This window comes from Acomys minous (assembly GCF_964271855.1).
Source record: "Acomys minous genome assembly, chromosome: 14".
Classification (NCBI taxonomy): Eukaryota; Metazoa; Chordata; class Mammalia; order Rodentia; family Muridae; genus Acomys; species Acomys minous.
Genome location: NC_140496.1, coordinates 95999295 through 96017709, shown reverse-complemented (window position 1 = coordinate 96017709; position 18415 = coordinate 95999295). Strand labels below are relative to the sequence as shown.

General features: G+C 36.8%; 1 protein-coding gene across 2 annotated transcripts in view; it reads right to left on the bottom strand.

Moving 5' to 3' along the window:
* UNC5C (unc-5 netrin receptor C) overlaps positions 1-18415 on the bottom strand; it is a 344814-nt gene that overhangs the window by 109834 nt on the left and 216565 nt on the right. For both annotated transcript variants that reach the window (XM_084756065.1, XM_084756066.1), the window contains exon 3: positions 204-347. In XM_084756065.1, coding sequence (XP_084612191.1) covers positions 204-347 — 144 coding nt within the window. The remainder of the gene's footprint in view (positions 1-203; positions 348-18415) is intronic.

Genomic DNA, 18415 nt, shown 5'->3' with positions numbered 1-18415 from the left:
ATTGTCTGACCGCAGTTCCTCGGTACTTTTAAAGAAAAAAACTAAGGTGATTTCAGAGGAATTATGGTTCAAATGCAGAACTCTGGGGTCCATTTCTGAGTTCAAACTCTGACTAGAGTTCTTTCATGCCAGATCAACCACTTTCTAGGCTTTTGTATATTCCCATCAGTTTTGTACCCAAGTGCCCACATGCAACAACTCACAAGCAATGCGCACGTATGCCTTCCGACTCTTCGTAGTGCCTGCTGAACTCCAGGCCACACACTGGCACCAGTAATCTTCAGGCCCAAACAGTTCCTCCACCTGCTGGCGTGAAATCTCAATGCTCACTTCCCTCACAATGAGACCTGAGAAAAGAAAGAAAGGTTCATGTCAAGAGATGACCTGCACTGATAAAACATACTGCAGCCATATTCCCTCAAAGGTCTCCACTTGATGTCACTGATCACCATCCAGCCATCGTCTCCCACCTGTTATTTTCTGAGGGCTCCAGTCACTGTGCTCCACACAGTTATTATTTTCTCAGCTTTTTCAAGTCTTCAATATTCATCTGAACACCAAAGTGAGATGGGTCTATTTCCTCCTATCTAGTTCAGTAATATCCCTTTCTTACTGGAATTTATCCCTCTGTTGCTAAAATGGTATCATCTGGTCTCTCATTTTCCTAATCTCTATCTTATTTATCTTATTTACATAGGTTGTAGTTAAGGTCCTGTAAAGAGCTTGCCACAATAGTGTCTCCTTAGTGCTTCACAAGAAAAGAAAGAAAATAACCTAAATCTGTAAAATCAGTGGAGATCATTTAAAAACAACTTTAACAGATGTGCTTACAATATAATACTACACCATTTTTATTGAGATAAATTATATTTTCAATTAAACAAAGAATACATGGCTAAAAAGGTTTTCCTGTATAATCGCTTAGACACTCAGATATTTCTATGTAATTGTAATGTAACTGTCATCCCAATGAAGTGTCTTCAGCTACAGTGTTAAAATAATTTCAATTTTTGTATCTTGAGTAACAGATACTGAACCAAGGGTCTAAGGTTACCATTTCAATGACATTTATTTGAGATATTAAGGAAATTTCAGAGATTCATTCTCCAATGTGTCTCTTTGTGCTGACCAAGAGAGATAATGGAGCAATATATGTGGGCAACTGCCAGTTCACCTGGAGAGTGAATGTACACATTTCCAACATGAAGTGTTCATTGAAAACAATAGCAGAACACTCAAAAAGAGCAAGGGAATTTGCTCTGAATCAAGTGTAGACATAGTAAGAATGATGGGATAAACTGCTTTTGTTTATTAACTTTATATTCATTAATCCATTCATTGTCCATTGAGACTTTATCAAATATCAGTTATGTTAAGGATGCTGTATTAAGCATTTATGAAATTCTTTTTTAATTATGTAAATGTTATTTTATTTTTCAAGATTTGTTTACAGTGCTCTGCCTGCATGCACACCTGCAGGCCAGAAGAGGGCATCAGATCACATTATAGATGGTTGTGAGCCACCATATGGTTGCTGGGAATTGAACTCAGGACCTCTGGAAGAGCAGTCAGTGCCCCACCTGTGAAATTCTAATGAGTAAGAAAGTTTATTCATTCAAACTTAATGAACTATAGACAGTCAATTTATTTTTATGGTGAAGAAGGCTTGTACTAACAATAGAGTAATACAATTTATTAATGTGGAATAAATATGTTCAATTCTGAAAAGAAGGTATATAGAAATGAGTGTGAATGACAAGGGAACTCAGTCTATTATGAAGGAGTTACTTTATTTACATTAAATGTAGAGAGGTACTTACCAGATGGGAAAGAGCAATGAGAATTATAAAATTGGAAACCAAAATGGTCACTGAACTCTGGTCATAGAGAGCAGTGATATGAAATGGAAGCAGAGACAAAAAAGGGTCCAGTTTTGACATTTGTATTCTAATTGTTCTCAGAGTGGGACTCTTTGACTGGCTTTCTTGGCATCACCTGAGGGCCTGTGGGAAATGCAAATTCTCAGACCTTGCTCCAGATTCAATCAATAGAAAAGCTTTGGGGATGGGACCATCCAGTTTATGAGCTTTTAAAAATTTTATTAATTTATTCATGTTACATCTCAATTGTTATCCCATCCCTTGTGTCCTCCCATTCCTCCCTCCCTCCCATTTTCCTCTTACTCCCCTCCCCTATGACTGTGACTGAGGGGGACTTCTTCCCCCTGTATATGCTCATAGGGTATGAGATTTTTTAACAACCCTTCCAAGTAATGGTGTTTGCTAAATTAGTGAATTCTTGTACACAATGCCTAAGATTGTTTCTTTCTGAAACCCATGTCTATCATTGAGGTGTTTAAAGTAGATGACTTGAGGAGAGGACTATTGAATATATATGTGAGATAGACAATATCTATACATTCATATACATCTATTTAGAGATTAATAAGCTACATAGTATTATGGTATTTTAAAATGTTTTTTTCATAGGTGACAGGAAAAGGTAAAGCTTCTGGAAACCTTGAAAGGGGGTAGCCAAAATATTTATCCAATACCTAAGATGTATTCAATCATTTCAGAGAATCCAGAGAAGTTCAGAGGTACACAACAGATAGGTGCCATCCTACAGAGGAATAAGCAGTATTTCTACCAAGAAGCCATAGGGTCTGAGTCTTAGGCCCTTAAATCTCCTGAAAACCGAATTATACTGAATCCCAGCAAACCATGTATCACATGTCCAGGGCAGGACAAGATCCTGAAAAGAAAACACTAATGTCAAAAGTATATAAAGTTATTATTATTTCAAAGTTTGAAGATTATTAATCCTTTTATATCTATTTACTAGCCAGTTTAAAAGTACTTTCAGGTAAATGGCATAGTATATCCCTTCATCCTGCTTTGAAAAGGACATAAAGAATTACACCCATCAATTTATGAGTAATAAAACAATCTTCATAGCACAAATCACTGCTTTTCTTTCTATTTCCTGGGTCCTCCCCAGGTTCCAGTTTTCTAACCTTGCCTCATTTTTCCTCTTTGACATCTAGAAATCTTTGTCAAATAAATGAGCACAGCCTCCTTTCAAAACCTCCTCCTTCTTTTTCTCCTCACTTTGCAATGTATAGTGCTTTCGCTTGCCTTTCTTGCTAAAGCATTCCCTCTTTATGTGGAAGTCCAGTTACTGGAAACAAAGCTCTTCCTTTAAAGTTGTTGCAGGAAATTTATGGTCGCCAAAGGGCTGATAAACCTGCAGTGTATATTTACTTCTAAGTATAATGGTTCTTTCTAAAATGCAGAACAGCAACAAATAGGCTACGGATATTAAAACCACATACAAATATTTTGCATCCCAAGATGATAACCTCAGGTTTCATCCCCCTCCCATTTACTTGAAGTAATTACTGGAAACCTAATTAAATGCTGGTGGAACTTGACCGGGTCCACTGTATCCTTAAGACTGAGTAGGTACATGAATGTTTCTACTAACCACAAATCCGAAACCTTTTAAGAAGCCACAGAGCAACCCTCCTGCTACAGGAGCTATTCATAGTATGAATGTTCTGAATTATGTGGCCCAGGCTCCCTTTGGGCACTGGAGTCTAGCAGGCATGGAGGGCTGTGTTTAGCTTCACAGACACCCCATTCAGGAGCACATGAACTAATTACGGTGGTGTACAGTTGCTTGGCCACATGGCCCACACCATTTGCCTTTCAATATTTGGTCAGTGGCAGAATAAGAAAGCACTGCAGCATGAAGTATCTGAATCTTAGCGCTCAGGAATTCCCTGCAGTCCTCTGCGTTGCTCAGGCTCTCAGCTGCATAATTAGGTACAGGTTTTTTTCCCCCATTGCCATATGCAATTTCATTACCTGTGACATTTTGCTCACCAAACCGGATCCCAGTGACTTCAGTAAAAGTAAGTAATATCTTTTCTCTTTGAAAGCAGAATTTCAGATCTTCTTGATGTCATGGGATGCAAGAAAGAAGCCTTCTTGAAATCTGAAAAGCCATCAGCATTACCTCCAAGGAAGACTGCTTTGAAAAGCCTTTTGGGAAGTTGTTTTCAGGTTATTTAGGGTTTGGGGGAGGGCTACAGGATTTACACAAATACAAATGAATAGTTTCTATCACATGCAATAACGTCAAAGATTTCCTATCGCTTTCTTTAATAGTGGCATCTCAAAGATTCAGGCTGTTTGAAGTTTGCAGTCAATTGTGTCTATAATAGGATTCATTGTGATTTGGGAACCAGAGTGCAAGGAACTGATTAGCTTGTTATACCAAGAACTCTTACAATGAGTATGAATGTGCACTTAAGAAGGAGGTTTTGAACCGATAAAAAAAATCCAGATAGAAATCCAACACTCTGATTGAAACCTTGGGAGACCCACATAATAGTAAAACAGGTTGATCACAAATATATGTAGAATTGATTTTTAAAAACCCATATTCCCACAGAAATATGATATGCAGTCCTCTCAAATGACTATGTATTAAAAGTTCACCACTGTCAGGTATTTTGTTGAGTTGTAGAAGTGAAAAGACAGGCTAAACATTACCCAGTCTGAAGCTGTTAATTTATTGTATAAAAGGTCTTGTTTATAAGTCAACTCTTAAAAGTTATATACCTGCTTGCCACAATCGTCCTGGATCAACATACAGCATGAATTAATAATTGTAACACATAAATAGACTCAAGGGCAGAAACCATATAATCCCATGAAATATAAAAAATATCTTTGACAAAATACAACATCTCTTCATGATCAAAGTGATGGGCAGTTGAGGGATACATGGGACCTATATCAACATAATAAAGGTAGTATATGAAAAGTCCATTGTCAACATTATGATAAATGGAGAAATATTCAAAGCACTTCCACTAAGATCAGGAAGAATAGAAGAGTGTCCACTGTCTCCAAAATGTTCAGTATAATCACTTGAGGCCTCAACTAGAGCAATAAGACAAAAGAAGAAGATAAAGGGAGTGCAAATAGAAAGGGAAGAAGGCAAAATATCCTTATTTACAGATGATATATTTCTAAAAATAAAATAATTAAAGACTCCTCTAGAAAACTCCTACAACTGCTAAAGACATTTAGCAAAATAGTAGGAAACAGAATTAACAGCATAAAATCAGTAGCTTTTCTATACACCAACAGCAAATGTACTAAACAAACAAACAAAAAACAAAACAAAACAAAAAACCCAGAGAAATACCATTCATGGTAGCCCCCACAAAACTGAAAAAAAAATTTAAATATTTCTAATTAAGGAAGTTGAATACTTGTACAGTGAAAACTTAAAGGCCCTGAAGAAAATAATTTGTGTAACTAACCAACCAATTTTTTATTACACTTATGGCCTACTTCATGAGATGAAACCCATTCACAACATTGCTTCTGTGGCCAAGAACCTGAGATAAGCTAGGCCAGGGACCTAGGGGACTGTTGTTATACTAAAGAAACATAGCAACATAATCACTCTGCTATAATTATAGACTGATGTCTTACTCGGCCATCATCGAAGGAGCTTCCCCCTGCAGTAGATGGTAACAAATATAGAGACCCACAAGTGGACAATGTGCAGAGAAGGGATGTCTCCATCAGTTCCCTCCCCGACACAGTTCATGGAACCCTGTGGATGAGGAGGCAGAACAATTCTAAGAGCCAGAGTGAATGGAGAAAATATAAGAAACAAGGAACATATGAAATCACAGAAACCGAGGCAGCACACACCGGGCAAGCACAGGTCTGGGGACTGAAGGGGTCCCAGGGCTAAGAGGGTACACCTAAACCCAACTCCCTAAGTCAGAAGCTGTCTTCAGTTGATAAGGCTTGCAAAGGAAATAGTTTTCTCCAATGTAGTCTTACAAGGCATACAAACCGCTCTTAAGGGCAGGCTCCATGTCTAGCCGTAGTAGGTGGCCAACACAAAACTAATTAAATGGTAATTTTGGAGGTTTTTGTGTCTCATAATGATTTGTTAGGGATTTTCTTTCAATTTTTACTCTATAGGTCTTATGTGTTTGAATGTTTTTCTAGTTTTGTGTATTGTATGGAAATTGTATATTTGCAAATGTGTACATATCTGCATCTATACACATATAGATTTTCTTGTGCTTTCTCTTTAGCTCTTTGCTTTTCTGTTCATTTGTTTTGTTTTACTCAGGTTTATTTGGTTTTCTTCTTCTTTTTTTCTTTTTTAGATGCCTGTTTGTTTTTTAATGAGAGAAAGCAAGAAAAGGGTATATGAAGAGGTGGGGGAAATGGGACAAGTGGAGAATATATTTTATAAAAATTCCATTTCAATAAAAATATTAATTAAAAAGTTAAAGAAAATATCAGAAAATGGAAAGACCACTAATGTTCATGGGCTGGTCACATTAATATTATAAAAACATTTATTGTATCAAAAGTCACCTATAGGTTTAATAGCTTCTCCACTAATCTTCAAGACAATTACTCACCAAAGCTAAAAAAATAATTTTAAAGTCCACAGGTTATCACCAACGACCAAGGATAGTTGAAACAATCTTAAATGATAATAATACTATAGGAGTTATCAATAGCGTGATGTCACGTCATACTAAAGAAGTGTTGTTTTTAAAAATCCCAGCATAATACTGACATAAAAACAAACATATCATTCAATTGAATAGAACTGAAGACCCAGATGTAATCCCAGGCTCTATTGCCAGATGATTTTGACAAAAAAATTGAAAAAAAAATACATGTTGGAGAAGAGGCAACATTCTAATAAATGGTGCTGGTAAAATTGGATAGCTACATGTAGAAGAAAAAAGATAGATGTGTCTCTCACCCAGTACAAAACTCAGGTCCAAATGGATCAATGACTTAAACATAAGACATGCTAACCTGAAACTTTTAGAAGAGAAGGGAGTATATTTCAATTTACAGGCTTAGAAAGGAATTTTTCAACAGGATGCTGGTATAATCAGGATTTGGATGCTGTTTTGAGAAATAAAAATTCATGAGACTAAAAAGCTTCCTTACAGTAAAGGATATCATAATTCTAGTAATGAGGAAGTATGCAGAATAGGAAAAATTCTTGACAGCTATATATCAGACTCTATAAAGCATCCTACATAAAACTAAGCACTGAGAAAATAAATAATACAATTAAAAATTGGATCATGAGAATAAACAGAGAACTTTCAAAAAGAAGAGAATAAATGCATAAGAAATATTTTTAAAATGCTCAATATCCATAGCCATCAGAGATGTGAAAATTACATATAGTTTGAGATTTCATATTACCCTAGTTAGAATGGCTAAGACAAAAAATGACAATAAATGTTGCTGTGGATTCAGAAAAAGGAGAACTTATTCAGGGTAGATGGTAGTGCAAGCTGGTGTGTCAATGATGGAAATCAGTGTAAGGTTGCCTCAAAAATCTAGAAATAGATATGAGTATAATTCTTGGCATAATCCCAAAGGAGTCTATATGTTACTACAGAGATATTCATTCAAGGAATGTTGTTCCATTTACAACAGCCAGGAAATGGAAGTAGCCTAGATACCCATCAACTAATAAATGGTTAATAAAGTAGTTCATTAACCAATGGAACATTGTTCAGCTATAAATACAAATGAAATTATGCAATTCACAGGTAAACAATGGAGCCAAAAATAATAATTCTGAATCAAGAAAGACAAACACTGCATATTTTCTCTCATATGTGGATACTAGACTTGACTCTTCAGATATATGTGTTTAGACTGTAGTACCCCCAGAGAGTAGAAATCAGTGATGGTCCATAAAGGGACCTCAAGGGAATTGGAGATAGAATGCAGGAGATATATAATGGATCAGAGGATAATGGACCAGCAAGAATTAAATGTGGTAGAGGTTGAAATGGTGGTATAGACATGAGAGTATAAGGAAAGACAATTAACATAAAAGATTGGAGCTGCCATATAACAGGGAGGCAATGTCTCTCCTGAATACCATAGATTATATAAAATGCTCAGTACCAGGTACTGGTTACTTAATTTTGAGTTGTTGGACAGTGTAGTCTCAAAGATCTCCTCTGAAAAGATGGAGCCTTGCCTGATGGTGATACCATATTGCTGAAGACACCACACACACAGAACTCATTAAGACACAAAGAAATCAAGCTAGTACCGACATGGAAGCTTCAATCTTACTTGCTGGTCATAGGCCCTATGAGGGAACCAAATGCTATTATTCTGCCAAATAAACTCAGTAATAAACTGCACACTACATTATTATCTTTATACCCATAAGTCAGTGCATCACTTAACTCTCATCAGAGACAATTCTTTTTGTAGTATCTGGCTATTAATACAATGACTGACAGCTGACCAGTGTGTAGAGTGTAGAAGACTATGGATCATCTATATTACACCCTCTTTCCTCAAGACTCATGGATCACTTTGGAAATGGGCGTGGAAAGATTGTAAGATTTACAGATAGTGGGTATCTATAACGAGATAGTATTTGTAAGACATGACAGGATCACTTTACACATCAGCACATAGAGGCTGTGCAGATTGGGCCATTAAAAATCCCAGTTATCAGTGGCAGAAGAAGTCTCAGGAGGCCTAGTCTCTACCTGAAAAATTACTGACAATTGATGGGTGCTGGGGGAAGAAGAGATGGTTTTGTTTTGTATTTAGGGACACAGCTCCTGGGAGTCTAAAATTACTCTACTAGATTGTCCTACATCCATTCACATGCAAGCAGCGCTAAGTGAGAGTCAGTGGCTTTAAAAACAGGAACACATGAAGTGTGGAGGGAAGGAAGATATGGGGGGGATTGCAGAGGAAAGAACAGGAGTGAGATTTCATTAAAATGCACGCATGTATTAAATTATCAAATAAAAATTACAAACTAGACTTGCACACTGCCATGAAATATTCTGTCCAAAGTGGTCACCTATCTGTATCTGCGATGCACTTTGCGTGTTTCACTGAACCCTATCCTAAGCAAACAGACTTTGGGGTCATGTGTGCCCTGGCTGCAGTTCTCACTCCTCGCAATGACTTTGTCTTTCCTAGGGCACAAAGAAGTCACGTGACACCATATCCCACAGGCTTGCCGATTTAACTTCCTCTAGCAGCCCCTCAAATGGGGACAGAGCTGCAGACCTCTGACAAAGCTCATTCCAGGATGTTCACAGCTAGGACGTGCACTGGCGGGAGACGCACCGAGTTGCAGGTAGTGGTGCCCTGGAATGCATTACAGTACTTTATTGAATTAGTGTGGTCTCCTTCTCAGGCTCTCATTCAGATTCTAATCTTTTTAGTCTTCACTAATATGATCTGAAATATGAAACATGCCAGCTTTAAATGTCTTAACGTAAATTAAATTGCAGAAAACCTTGTCATTCTTTGAAAGGATGTCATGTTAAAAATTGATGGCTGTTTTGACAACCTCTACCTTTCACTGCAGTAATGCAACTACTGTAACTTGAAAGGCAGAAGTTCGCAATCAAGATCCTGGTTTATATTAGACAGAGCTATTCGACAATCTTTAAACTATACCAGGAAAGGTAGACACTGCAAACACAGTTAACTATTTTTGAGACATTTTCTGTGAATTTTAATGTAATATTCAATATGTAAGCAGACTAATGCAAATATAATTATTTAAGCAATTGTGAATCGAAACCATGGTATGTTAGCTTTCTTATGACTATAATTTTGTTAATATTACTTATTCTTGTGATGAGGATGAATTTAAGAAATAAACACCTAAAAAGACTGAGTCATGAAGAAACCAAAAATCTGCACAGATCAATGAGAAGTAATTAGATTGAATCAGTAATAAACTTTTTCCCTCCAATAAAAGCTCAGAGAAGAGCAGTTGCACTGGTAAGTTATGACAAATATTTAAAGAACTACAACTTCTACATATTTTCCCCCAGCCAGCATTGTTCACATATAAAAAGTAGACAAAGACAGTATTAGAAAAAGAAGAAGTCAATGAGCCAGGTGAACACAGGTGTGAAAGCTCTCCAAATACCAGTGAGCTGAGTTCAACAGACTATTAAAGGGATCACACCTTACTACTAAGAGAATATTATTTCTTACATGGACAGAAAGTTCACTGTGAGTAGATCAATTAGTGTGGCGTCTCATAGTAAGAAAAAGAAGGAAACAACTTTCTGATCATCCTAATATGGAAAATGATCATTTATGGTTTAAAAAAAATGGTCTCAACAAGTTAAACAGAGAATGACCACAGTGCAACATAATACAGTGCTACACTTGATAAACCCTCAACTAAGACCATACTTACAGGAAGAGCTGAAAGCATTTGCTCTAATGCCTAGAGCAAGACAGAGCCATTCATCTTCACTACTTTTGTTTAACACACTACTTACTGGAAGTCTTTACCAGAACCATCAGGCAAGAGAAAGAAACAAAGAGTATCCAAGGAGCAAAGGGGGACATTATCCTGCTGACCTTTGGACAATAACATTTTCTTGCATATAGGAAATTCTACATTTTACCATAAAACTGTTTGGATTAATCAACAAATTAATTCAAGTTGAGAGACAGAATCCTAACACCCCACCCATCACCCCCACACAATCAGCTGTTCCTATATATTAACATCAGCCTAAAAACATGAAATGAGCATGCCCAATTACAATGCTCGTAGAACAAACAAACGAGAGAAATAATTTAATAATGATGTTAAAGAGCTCTGCAATAAACACTGTGAAAGATGAATGAAACAGATACAAATGAGTAAAAATATATCATGTGTTCAGGAACTAGACAAATTAATATTGATAACGTGCCCATACTTCTAAAACAATCTATAGATTCAGTGTACTGTCCATCAAAACAACAATGTTATCTTTTACCAAAGTAAGATCATATCATTTGGATCCAAAGGAGACACCCAAATGTATCTATTATGAAATAGCAACAAACTGAAGGCATTACATTACACAATATCAAGTCTACTGCAGATTTACAGTAATAAAAACAGCATGGTCTTGGCATGAACAGATGTGTAGTCCAAAGGAAAAAAAAAAGAAGAGACAGAAATAAACTCATATCTTCAGAGTCCATTGGGTTTTCAACAAAGATGCCAAAAAATATACAATGGTGAAAGAACAATATTCTTTTTTTTTTTTTTTGGATTTTTTTCCTCCTTTATTAATTTATTCTTGTTACATCTCAATGGTTATCCCATCCCTTGTATCCTCCCATTCTTCCCTCCCTCCCAATTTCCCCTTACTCCCCTCCCCTATGACTGTTCCTGAGGGGGATTACCTCCTCCTCTATATGCTCATAGGGTATCAAGTCTCTTCTTGGTAACTTGCTGTCCTTCCTCTGATTGCCACCAGGTCTCCCCCTCCAGGGGACATGGTCAAAGGTGAGGCACCAGAGTATGTGAGAAAGTCATATCCCACTCTCCACTCTACTGTGGGGAGTGTTCTGTCCATTGGCTAGATCTGGGTAGGGGCTTAAGGTTTACCGCCTGTATTGTCCTTGGCTGGTGCCTTAGTTTGAGTGGGACCCCTGGGCCCAAATCTGCCTATCATAATGTTCTACTTGTAGGCTTCTAGGACCCTCTGGGTCCTTCTACTTTGCCTTTCTCCCATGATTCTCTCATCTAGAGTCCCACTAGAATGTTCTCTCCTCTGTCTCAGTTTCCTGGTAAGTGAAGGCTTTCGTGGGACATGCCCCTTGGGCTAATATGCAGATATAAGTGAGTATATACCATTTGAGTCTTTCTGCTTCTGGGTTAACTCACTCATTATGATCATTTCTAGCTCAATCCATTTATCCACAAATTTCGGGAATTCCTTGTTTTTAATAGCTGATTAGTATTCCATAGTGTATATGTACCACAGTTTCTTTATCCATTCAAGAACAATATTCTTAATGATAATAAAGTTAAATTTATACATGGAGAAAATTTAAAAACAGGCACTCATATCACATATTATGTAGAAACCATATACATATAACAACTCAACATGACTTAAAAACTTTTACTCAAAGCTGTAGAATTTCAGAAAGTGGACAGCAATGTTTGGGCAATGTTATTGCTACAAATACAAACAGGGACACTCAAGAAAATAGAGCAAAAACTGGGAACTAGGATTTCATCAAACAAAAAGCTTTGTAAGGAGAGTTTAACAACCCAAACATAGAAAGATCTCAACTATCAATAGAAAATAATCTGTTTTAAAAAATGAACAAAATACTTAAGCAGACATTTCTTGAAAGCAGACATAAAAGTACCAATTATATGAGAGGAATCTCAACAGCACAAACAGTGTTAAATGAAAATCATATTTAAAATGAGCTATGCTTCATTGGGATAGAGTAGAGAGGTAAATGTTGACAGGGCTTGACAATAGAGGAAGCTCTTGACACCATTGCAAGAACCCTGAATTATGACAGACTTTATGAGAAACAGTGTGAGTGCTTGTCTAAAAGTCAAAGACAGATCTTATACAATATAGCAAGCCCTATGTAATTCTTATGCTCCAGATATAACTGCCAGTGTTTGTTTCTCAACATGTCTACAAGTGCACTTAAGGTATTACTCACAAGCACTTCCATTTAGAATCTACAGGAGGAAATATGGGAAGAGACGTGTAAAATTAAGGTCCATTAGAAGGGACCTAATACAATAAATACTGCTCTAAAAAAACTGAGAGCAAGGCTCTATTGATGAAGACAACACCTACACAACTCGTTAGGTATAGAAAAGTTGGGCTGGCGCCTATATAGAGCTGTTACTATCATGTGCTAATGTCTTTGGTAAAGGAAGGTAATCTGCATGGTACCAAAAGGGAAACCTTACCACAAACCCTTTATCTACAGTGGTGTCCTGCCTTCATTGCTAGTCCAATGGTGGCTCAAAGCTGGTGGGAGTAACCACCAATAATATCTAACTTGATTTAAGGCTCATTCCATGACATAGAACTCATGCCTAACTCTGCTTGGCTGACCAAGACCCTGAGAGTAGAAATGCCAGGGATCTAGGCAAAAACCAAATACTACTGTTAAAGCATCCAAGCAAGCAAGCAAACAAGCAAACAACCAAGCAAATAAGCAAAAAATCCAAAATGTAGCAATAAAATGACTCCTAATGACATTCTACTATACCTTCCTAATGCTGTGACCCTTTAATACAGTTTCTCAGGTTGTGGTGGCCTCCAGTCATAAAATTATCTTATTGCTTCTTCATAACTCTAATTTTTGTAATTATGAAACTATGAATCATAATGTAAATATTTGATATGCAGGTTGTCTGATATGGGACGCCTTTGAAATGGGTCACGGCCTACAGGTTGAGGACCACTGTGCTACACTCATAGATCACTGCCATCGTCAAAGAAGCTTCCTCCTGCATTAGATAGGAACAAATACAAAGAGCCTCAGCTAGAGATTATTCAGAGAATGAGAGACTTTAGAACATCCATCCCTAAAGGGGATGATACTATAAGGTTCTTCCCATCATGGCTGTTTCTTGTGTCTTTCTTTTCCTTCTGTCCAATTCTGATGTATTAGGTCTTGTCATATTATATTATAATCCCTTAGAAGTTTGTTTTATTTTCTAATGAGAGACAGAAGGGAATGGCTCTGAATGGGACGGGAGGGGAGGAGGAACTTGGAATAGTAGAGGGAAGAATCCATAATGAGCATATACCATGTGATTAAAAATTCTATTTTTAATAAGAGGAAAAATAGTCTGCCTTGTGAATTATACCTATTCTCCAATTTATTTAAACCATAAACTCAATAGTTAACACATGTGCAGAAACAATCTAGCCATGGCTTACCATGTAGTTCTATGCAGTATTCTTTATACTGATCTTCTTAACAAGACCGGATCGTGGTTTAGAAAATTCTGTCATTGTTTGAAGAAAGGAAGGCTGAACTAGACTTAGACAGAAATTGGGGGAAGTGGAGACTATTTGGACTATTTGGACTATTTGAGGTCGTCACTGAGAGCAGGGCTGTCAGTGGTTTGGATACAAAGAAATAGGGAGAGATCGAAGACAATTCAAGAAGAAAAGCATGAAGTGGAAGAGCACAGATGCTAAAGACAAACCATTAGATGTAGAGGAGCTCGCACATGCTGTAGAAAGAAATGACTGTTGAATGAGACAGAAAATAAATTCATGGTGAGGCCCAAGTGGCAGCCTGCAATGTGTGCTGCGTGGAACTGGAAGTCTGGAAATTATAAATAAGTTAAATGACATTTGTAAAATGGCACATGATTTAGGAAGATTAATCTGTGTTTACTAGTAATTTGACTTGAAGAGAATTTCAATAATTTTCATTTTAATTATGAAATTGTTTCTGATCTATGACCTTACACCAAGTCTTTTATCAGAAGTGTTGTAAGCTCTCTCTCTCTCTCTCTCTCTCTCTCTCTCTGTGTGTGTGTGTGTGTGTGTGTGTGTGTGTGTGTGTGTGACCTTCTGAAAACACTGATAACAGAAAGCAGGTGTATGCATCAGGAATAATAATCATTTACATTACTATCTATTCTTTCTGCAGTTATTTCAAGTGACTTGGAATTAAGGATTAAGAGCAGTGACCCTGGAGTGACTGCCACTAATAACAGTCCAGACTCCATATTGTACTGGGATGGCAGTTTTGTTTCTCTTAAAAGCAGTATGCTTTCTATTCTTAATGAAACTTTAAAAAAGAAAATGTACAGTTTGAGTTTTAAGCATTTCAGCTTTCTTGGGACTTTCATTACTGCGACGGAACAAATTCCCATCAAACACACACACTGTGGGGATTAGTATAGGTAAGAAAATTAATCCTGCTCTGTATTTGTACCTGCCTTTAGGTAAATCCTGAAGTCATTAAGGCTTGATTTTATAATATAACATGAGATTTTTCTATTTATTTATTTTAATCATGCTGGGGTATGAGAAAAAAAAAATGTCAGTAGAATTAGAAATGGAGTTTGTTTCCAGAAGTGAAGCGAGTTTTTTAAGATTTGTGCTTTCAGCCAAGTCCTCTGGAATTTTCCCAATCCCTGGGGGCCTGACTGTTAAAACCTATAGTAGCATGACCTAGCATGGGGAGTGGAAGTGTGCCCTCACAGGCCCTTGATTCCTCATGTTTCTGTGCAACAACACATGGAAGGCAGGACATTACGTCACTAGATTGGAATTTTTACGTAGGCTAGCTCTGAATAATACAGACGGAATACACAAACTCTGTATTTAAATGACAGTATAAGTGGGTTTGAATCTTCATGCCTTCAGGAGCCTTCCTTGGCTTTGCTGCTGTACCACAGTGGAAACTTCACAGAGCACAGGCTTTGTCAGGTCTAGAATAATGCCCAGAGGATATTGAAGACTTATAGAAAAATACTTATAAATGAAGAAAACATTCCCCAATGATATATTACCTATTTATTTAAGAGGTATGTCACTAGGTTTTAGAGGAAAGAAACATATTTAGTCATGAGAGTAGTTACATAACTTCAATCTGACCAGGAAAAATTTTAATAATCTATAATTTAAATTTTGAATATGAAGATTGAGGGAACATATACTTATCATGCTTTTTAAAGACTCCGTTCTCTTCTGTAACAGCTGAGAAAATACAGATTAATATATTGGAAATATCCTTTTCATCTTCCTTTGTAAAGCACTATAATAACACAATTATAACTAAGTCTTAGAAGGATAACTTCAACCTGAAACAACAGCTTTAAAGCCTCTTTTTTTTTTTTTTATAATGAGTGATCACTGTGTGTTCTGAAATTTCCAATTTCTGAAAGCCTTTTTATCATTCTGGAGGGAAGACTGGGTTACTAAGAACACTACCACCAAGTATAATGTACTTCCTTATATTTTCCTTATTAATAATGCAGATGCCTCTTTGCCACTCTGCTGATCCCATTGCATATATTTTTGTCTTTCACACTTAGATTTTGATAAACAAGTTTTAATGTAGAAATACAGAAGACAGTATTGATGCAGACTTGCAGACAAACCTTATTTTTTTTAAAAAAATTCTGTATGTGAACTGTTTGAAAGTATGCAATGTGCAAGGGATATTGCTGAGCCTTGTATTTGTCTATTAACTAAATTTGGGGAGAGTCCTACGTCTTATTTAATCTAGCTTTCTTTTAAGGGGCAATGTAATTAGAATTCCTATTTGGTGAGTTGTTGAAAAAGGTAAGTATGTAAATGTCTTAGCAGAGTAAATACAATGCGAGTTAGCTAATACGGATTTAGACGCTAGAGTATTTTCATTATTTTCTAAAAAACATCCTGGTCTTCAACATCACCAGAAGCCCAGTAGCTGCTCTCTGACATCGGTGTCCCTCTGCTTTGCCTCTTCTCCCTGCCCTGCCAGAGCCTCTAAGAGAGAGCTATGTGTTCACAGTTGCACTCGATTATTTCAGCAGGAAATGATGAGACACGGCTCAGATGAGCTTGAGTGGGATGGGACTTGGATATGAGTGGGAACAAGAGGTCCTGCGATGCTAAAACTGATAAGGCTGCTCTTAGATGAAAGGAATGGATTTATTCTTAAGAAATCACAACAGCACTGATATATTAATAGTAATATTCATGAAATCAAAATGAAATGTGGATTACTGTTTTCTACAGTATGAAGTCTTTATTGACAGAACTAAATACAGAAAATAAAATATAATACTAGAATAAAAGGAAGAAAGCATGATTTTGGGTTCTGGCTTGGCTGGAACCATAAATAACCTTGAGCATGGCACTAAATTCCTCACTGCTTTTAAATTCTTTCCAATGATCTGGTTAAAATAGGTGCTCTTTTCAGGCATGCTTCAGGGGAGCTTAGAAGCTACTTCTACAGGCAGACCTTGGGGCAGTCTGCCAATGCCTAACAGCTTCCCTTTGATGTACTTTACCACACTTTCTAGCTTGTTCTGTTTTGGATGTGGCCACAAAGCAATGATAGTGAACAGTGCAGAAGTGCACATGGACTTTTTCTTACTGACCCTTTGGGAGAAGCTGGTGGGCCTCTGCCTTCTGGTATTTACCCTTCTGCAGTTGGATACAGACCAGTGAGGCCTGACATAATGACTATCATAGCAGGGAGGAGGCGCCTAGGTCATGGCCAACTAGGGAGCCCACCTTAGCCTCAATAGGTCTTCCTTCTGCAGACTGTCACAGAAACAGGCATCTGTGCTACTATGATTGAGCTGTTTCATCTTGCTGCAGTAGCTGAATGCTCTTTAGGGTTTGTGTAAAATGAAGCCTTAATGAAGACCAGAGAAAGTTTGCACACATGCTGCTTAGTATCAGTAGGTTCCCCAAATGAAGAACACGCAAATCACACAATGCTTTTGGAACGTGATTTAAAACTCAGCTCCAGGTTATTAAGCATTTAAGAAATTATAGTAATTTTGAGTATCGTCAAATATCTAAAAGTTTAATTCCAATGTATTTGAAATATTAAACTATTCAGAAGAACTCACTTATTATAATACATGATATTCTTTTCAAAATACGATGCAATATATTCAGACTATCACTTCCGATATGAATGGTGAACTGTGAGATGTTCTGTCATTGTGTTTGATGACTATTTCCCTTCTTTTACCAGAAACACATTTTGATTCTGTAAAAGATAAATTTGAAACAACAGAAAAAATAATACCTGGTCTTGAATTTTTTTTGCTACTTGTAGTATCTTCCATTCTGATGTCACAAGGAAAACAGAAGAAAACTGATGGTTTTCCACTGTGACTACAATTCCCTGAGACGTTTATATAACTGTATAATATTGGCATCCAAACAGGCAGCTTCAATCATTTGCCTGCTTATATCTCCAGGCCATGTTTGTTCTCTGGTTTTACAAATGTATGTTTGTATGTATGTACATATGTGTGTATGTGTGTATGTATGTAGTATCATACAAATATATTCTTTTCAAAGGACACATTCATATAATAGTGGCTAATGATTTCCAGAGGAAGAACATGAATGCAAACTAGTTAATATGTGTAGTCACAGTTGTAAGATGTGGAATCATGATTAATGATTCTAACATCAATAAGGATTATGGTGCTTCATGATTCACTGTTCTTAGTAAAGGGAAATTACTGCATAGGAAAATTCAGTCTGATTCATATCTACAAATTGCTGGAAACACAGCTGGATTCATCATAAAGTAGATATATCACGCAGTCTGTATGTTTGCGCACATATCATCCTTGTGTACATTTATATGCATATTATTCATCTATTATTTTCTTTTTATCTGAAAATGGCATGTGTGTCCTTCATATCTATTATATCCCCTTTTAACTGCACTACTGTCAGGTTCCACTTACTTCTGCACTGCTGAATAAATTGGTGGTTAATAAATGTCCTTAGAAATATACTCAGAGCTGAACAATAAGCTGCTGTATATAATCGTAATTTTACATCCAGCAT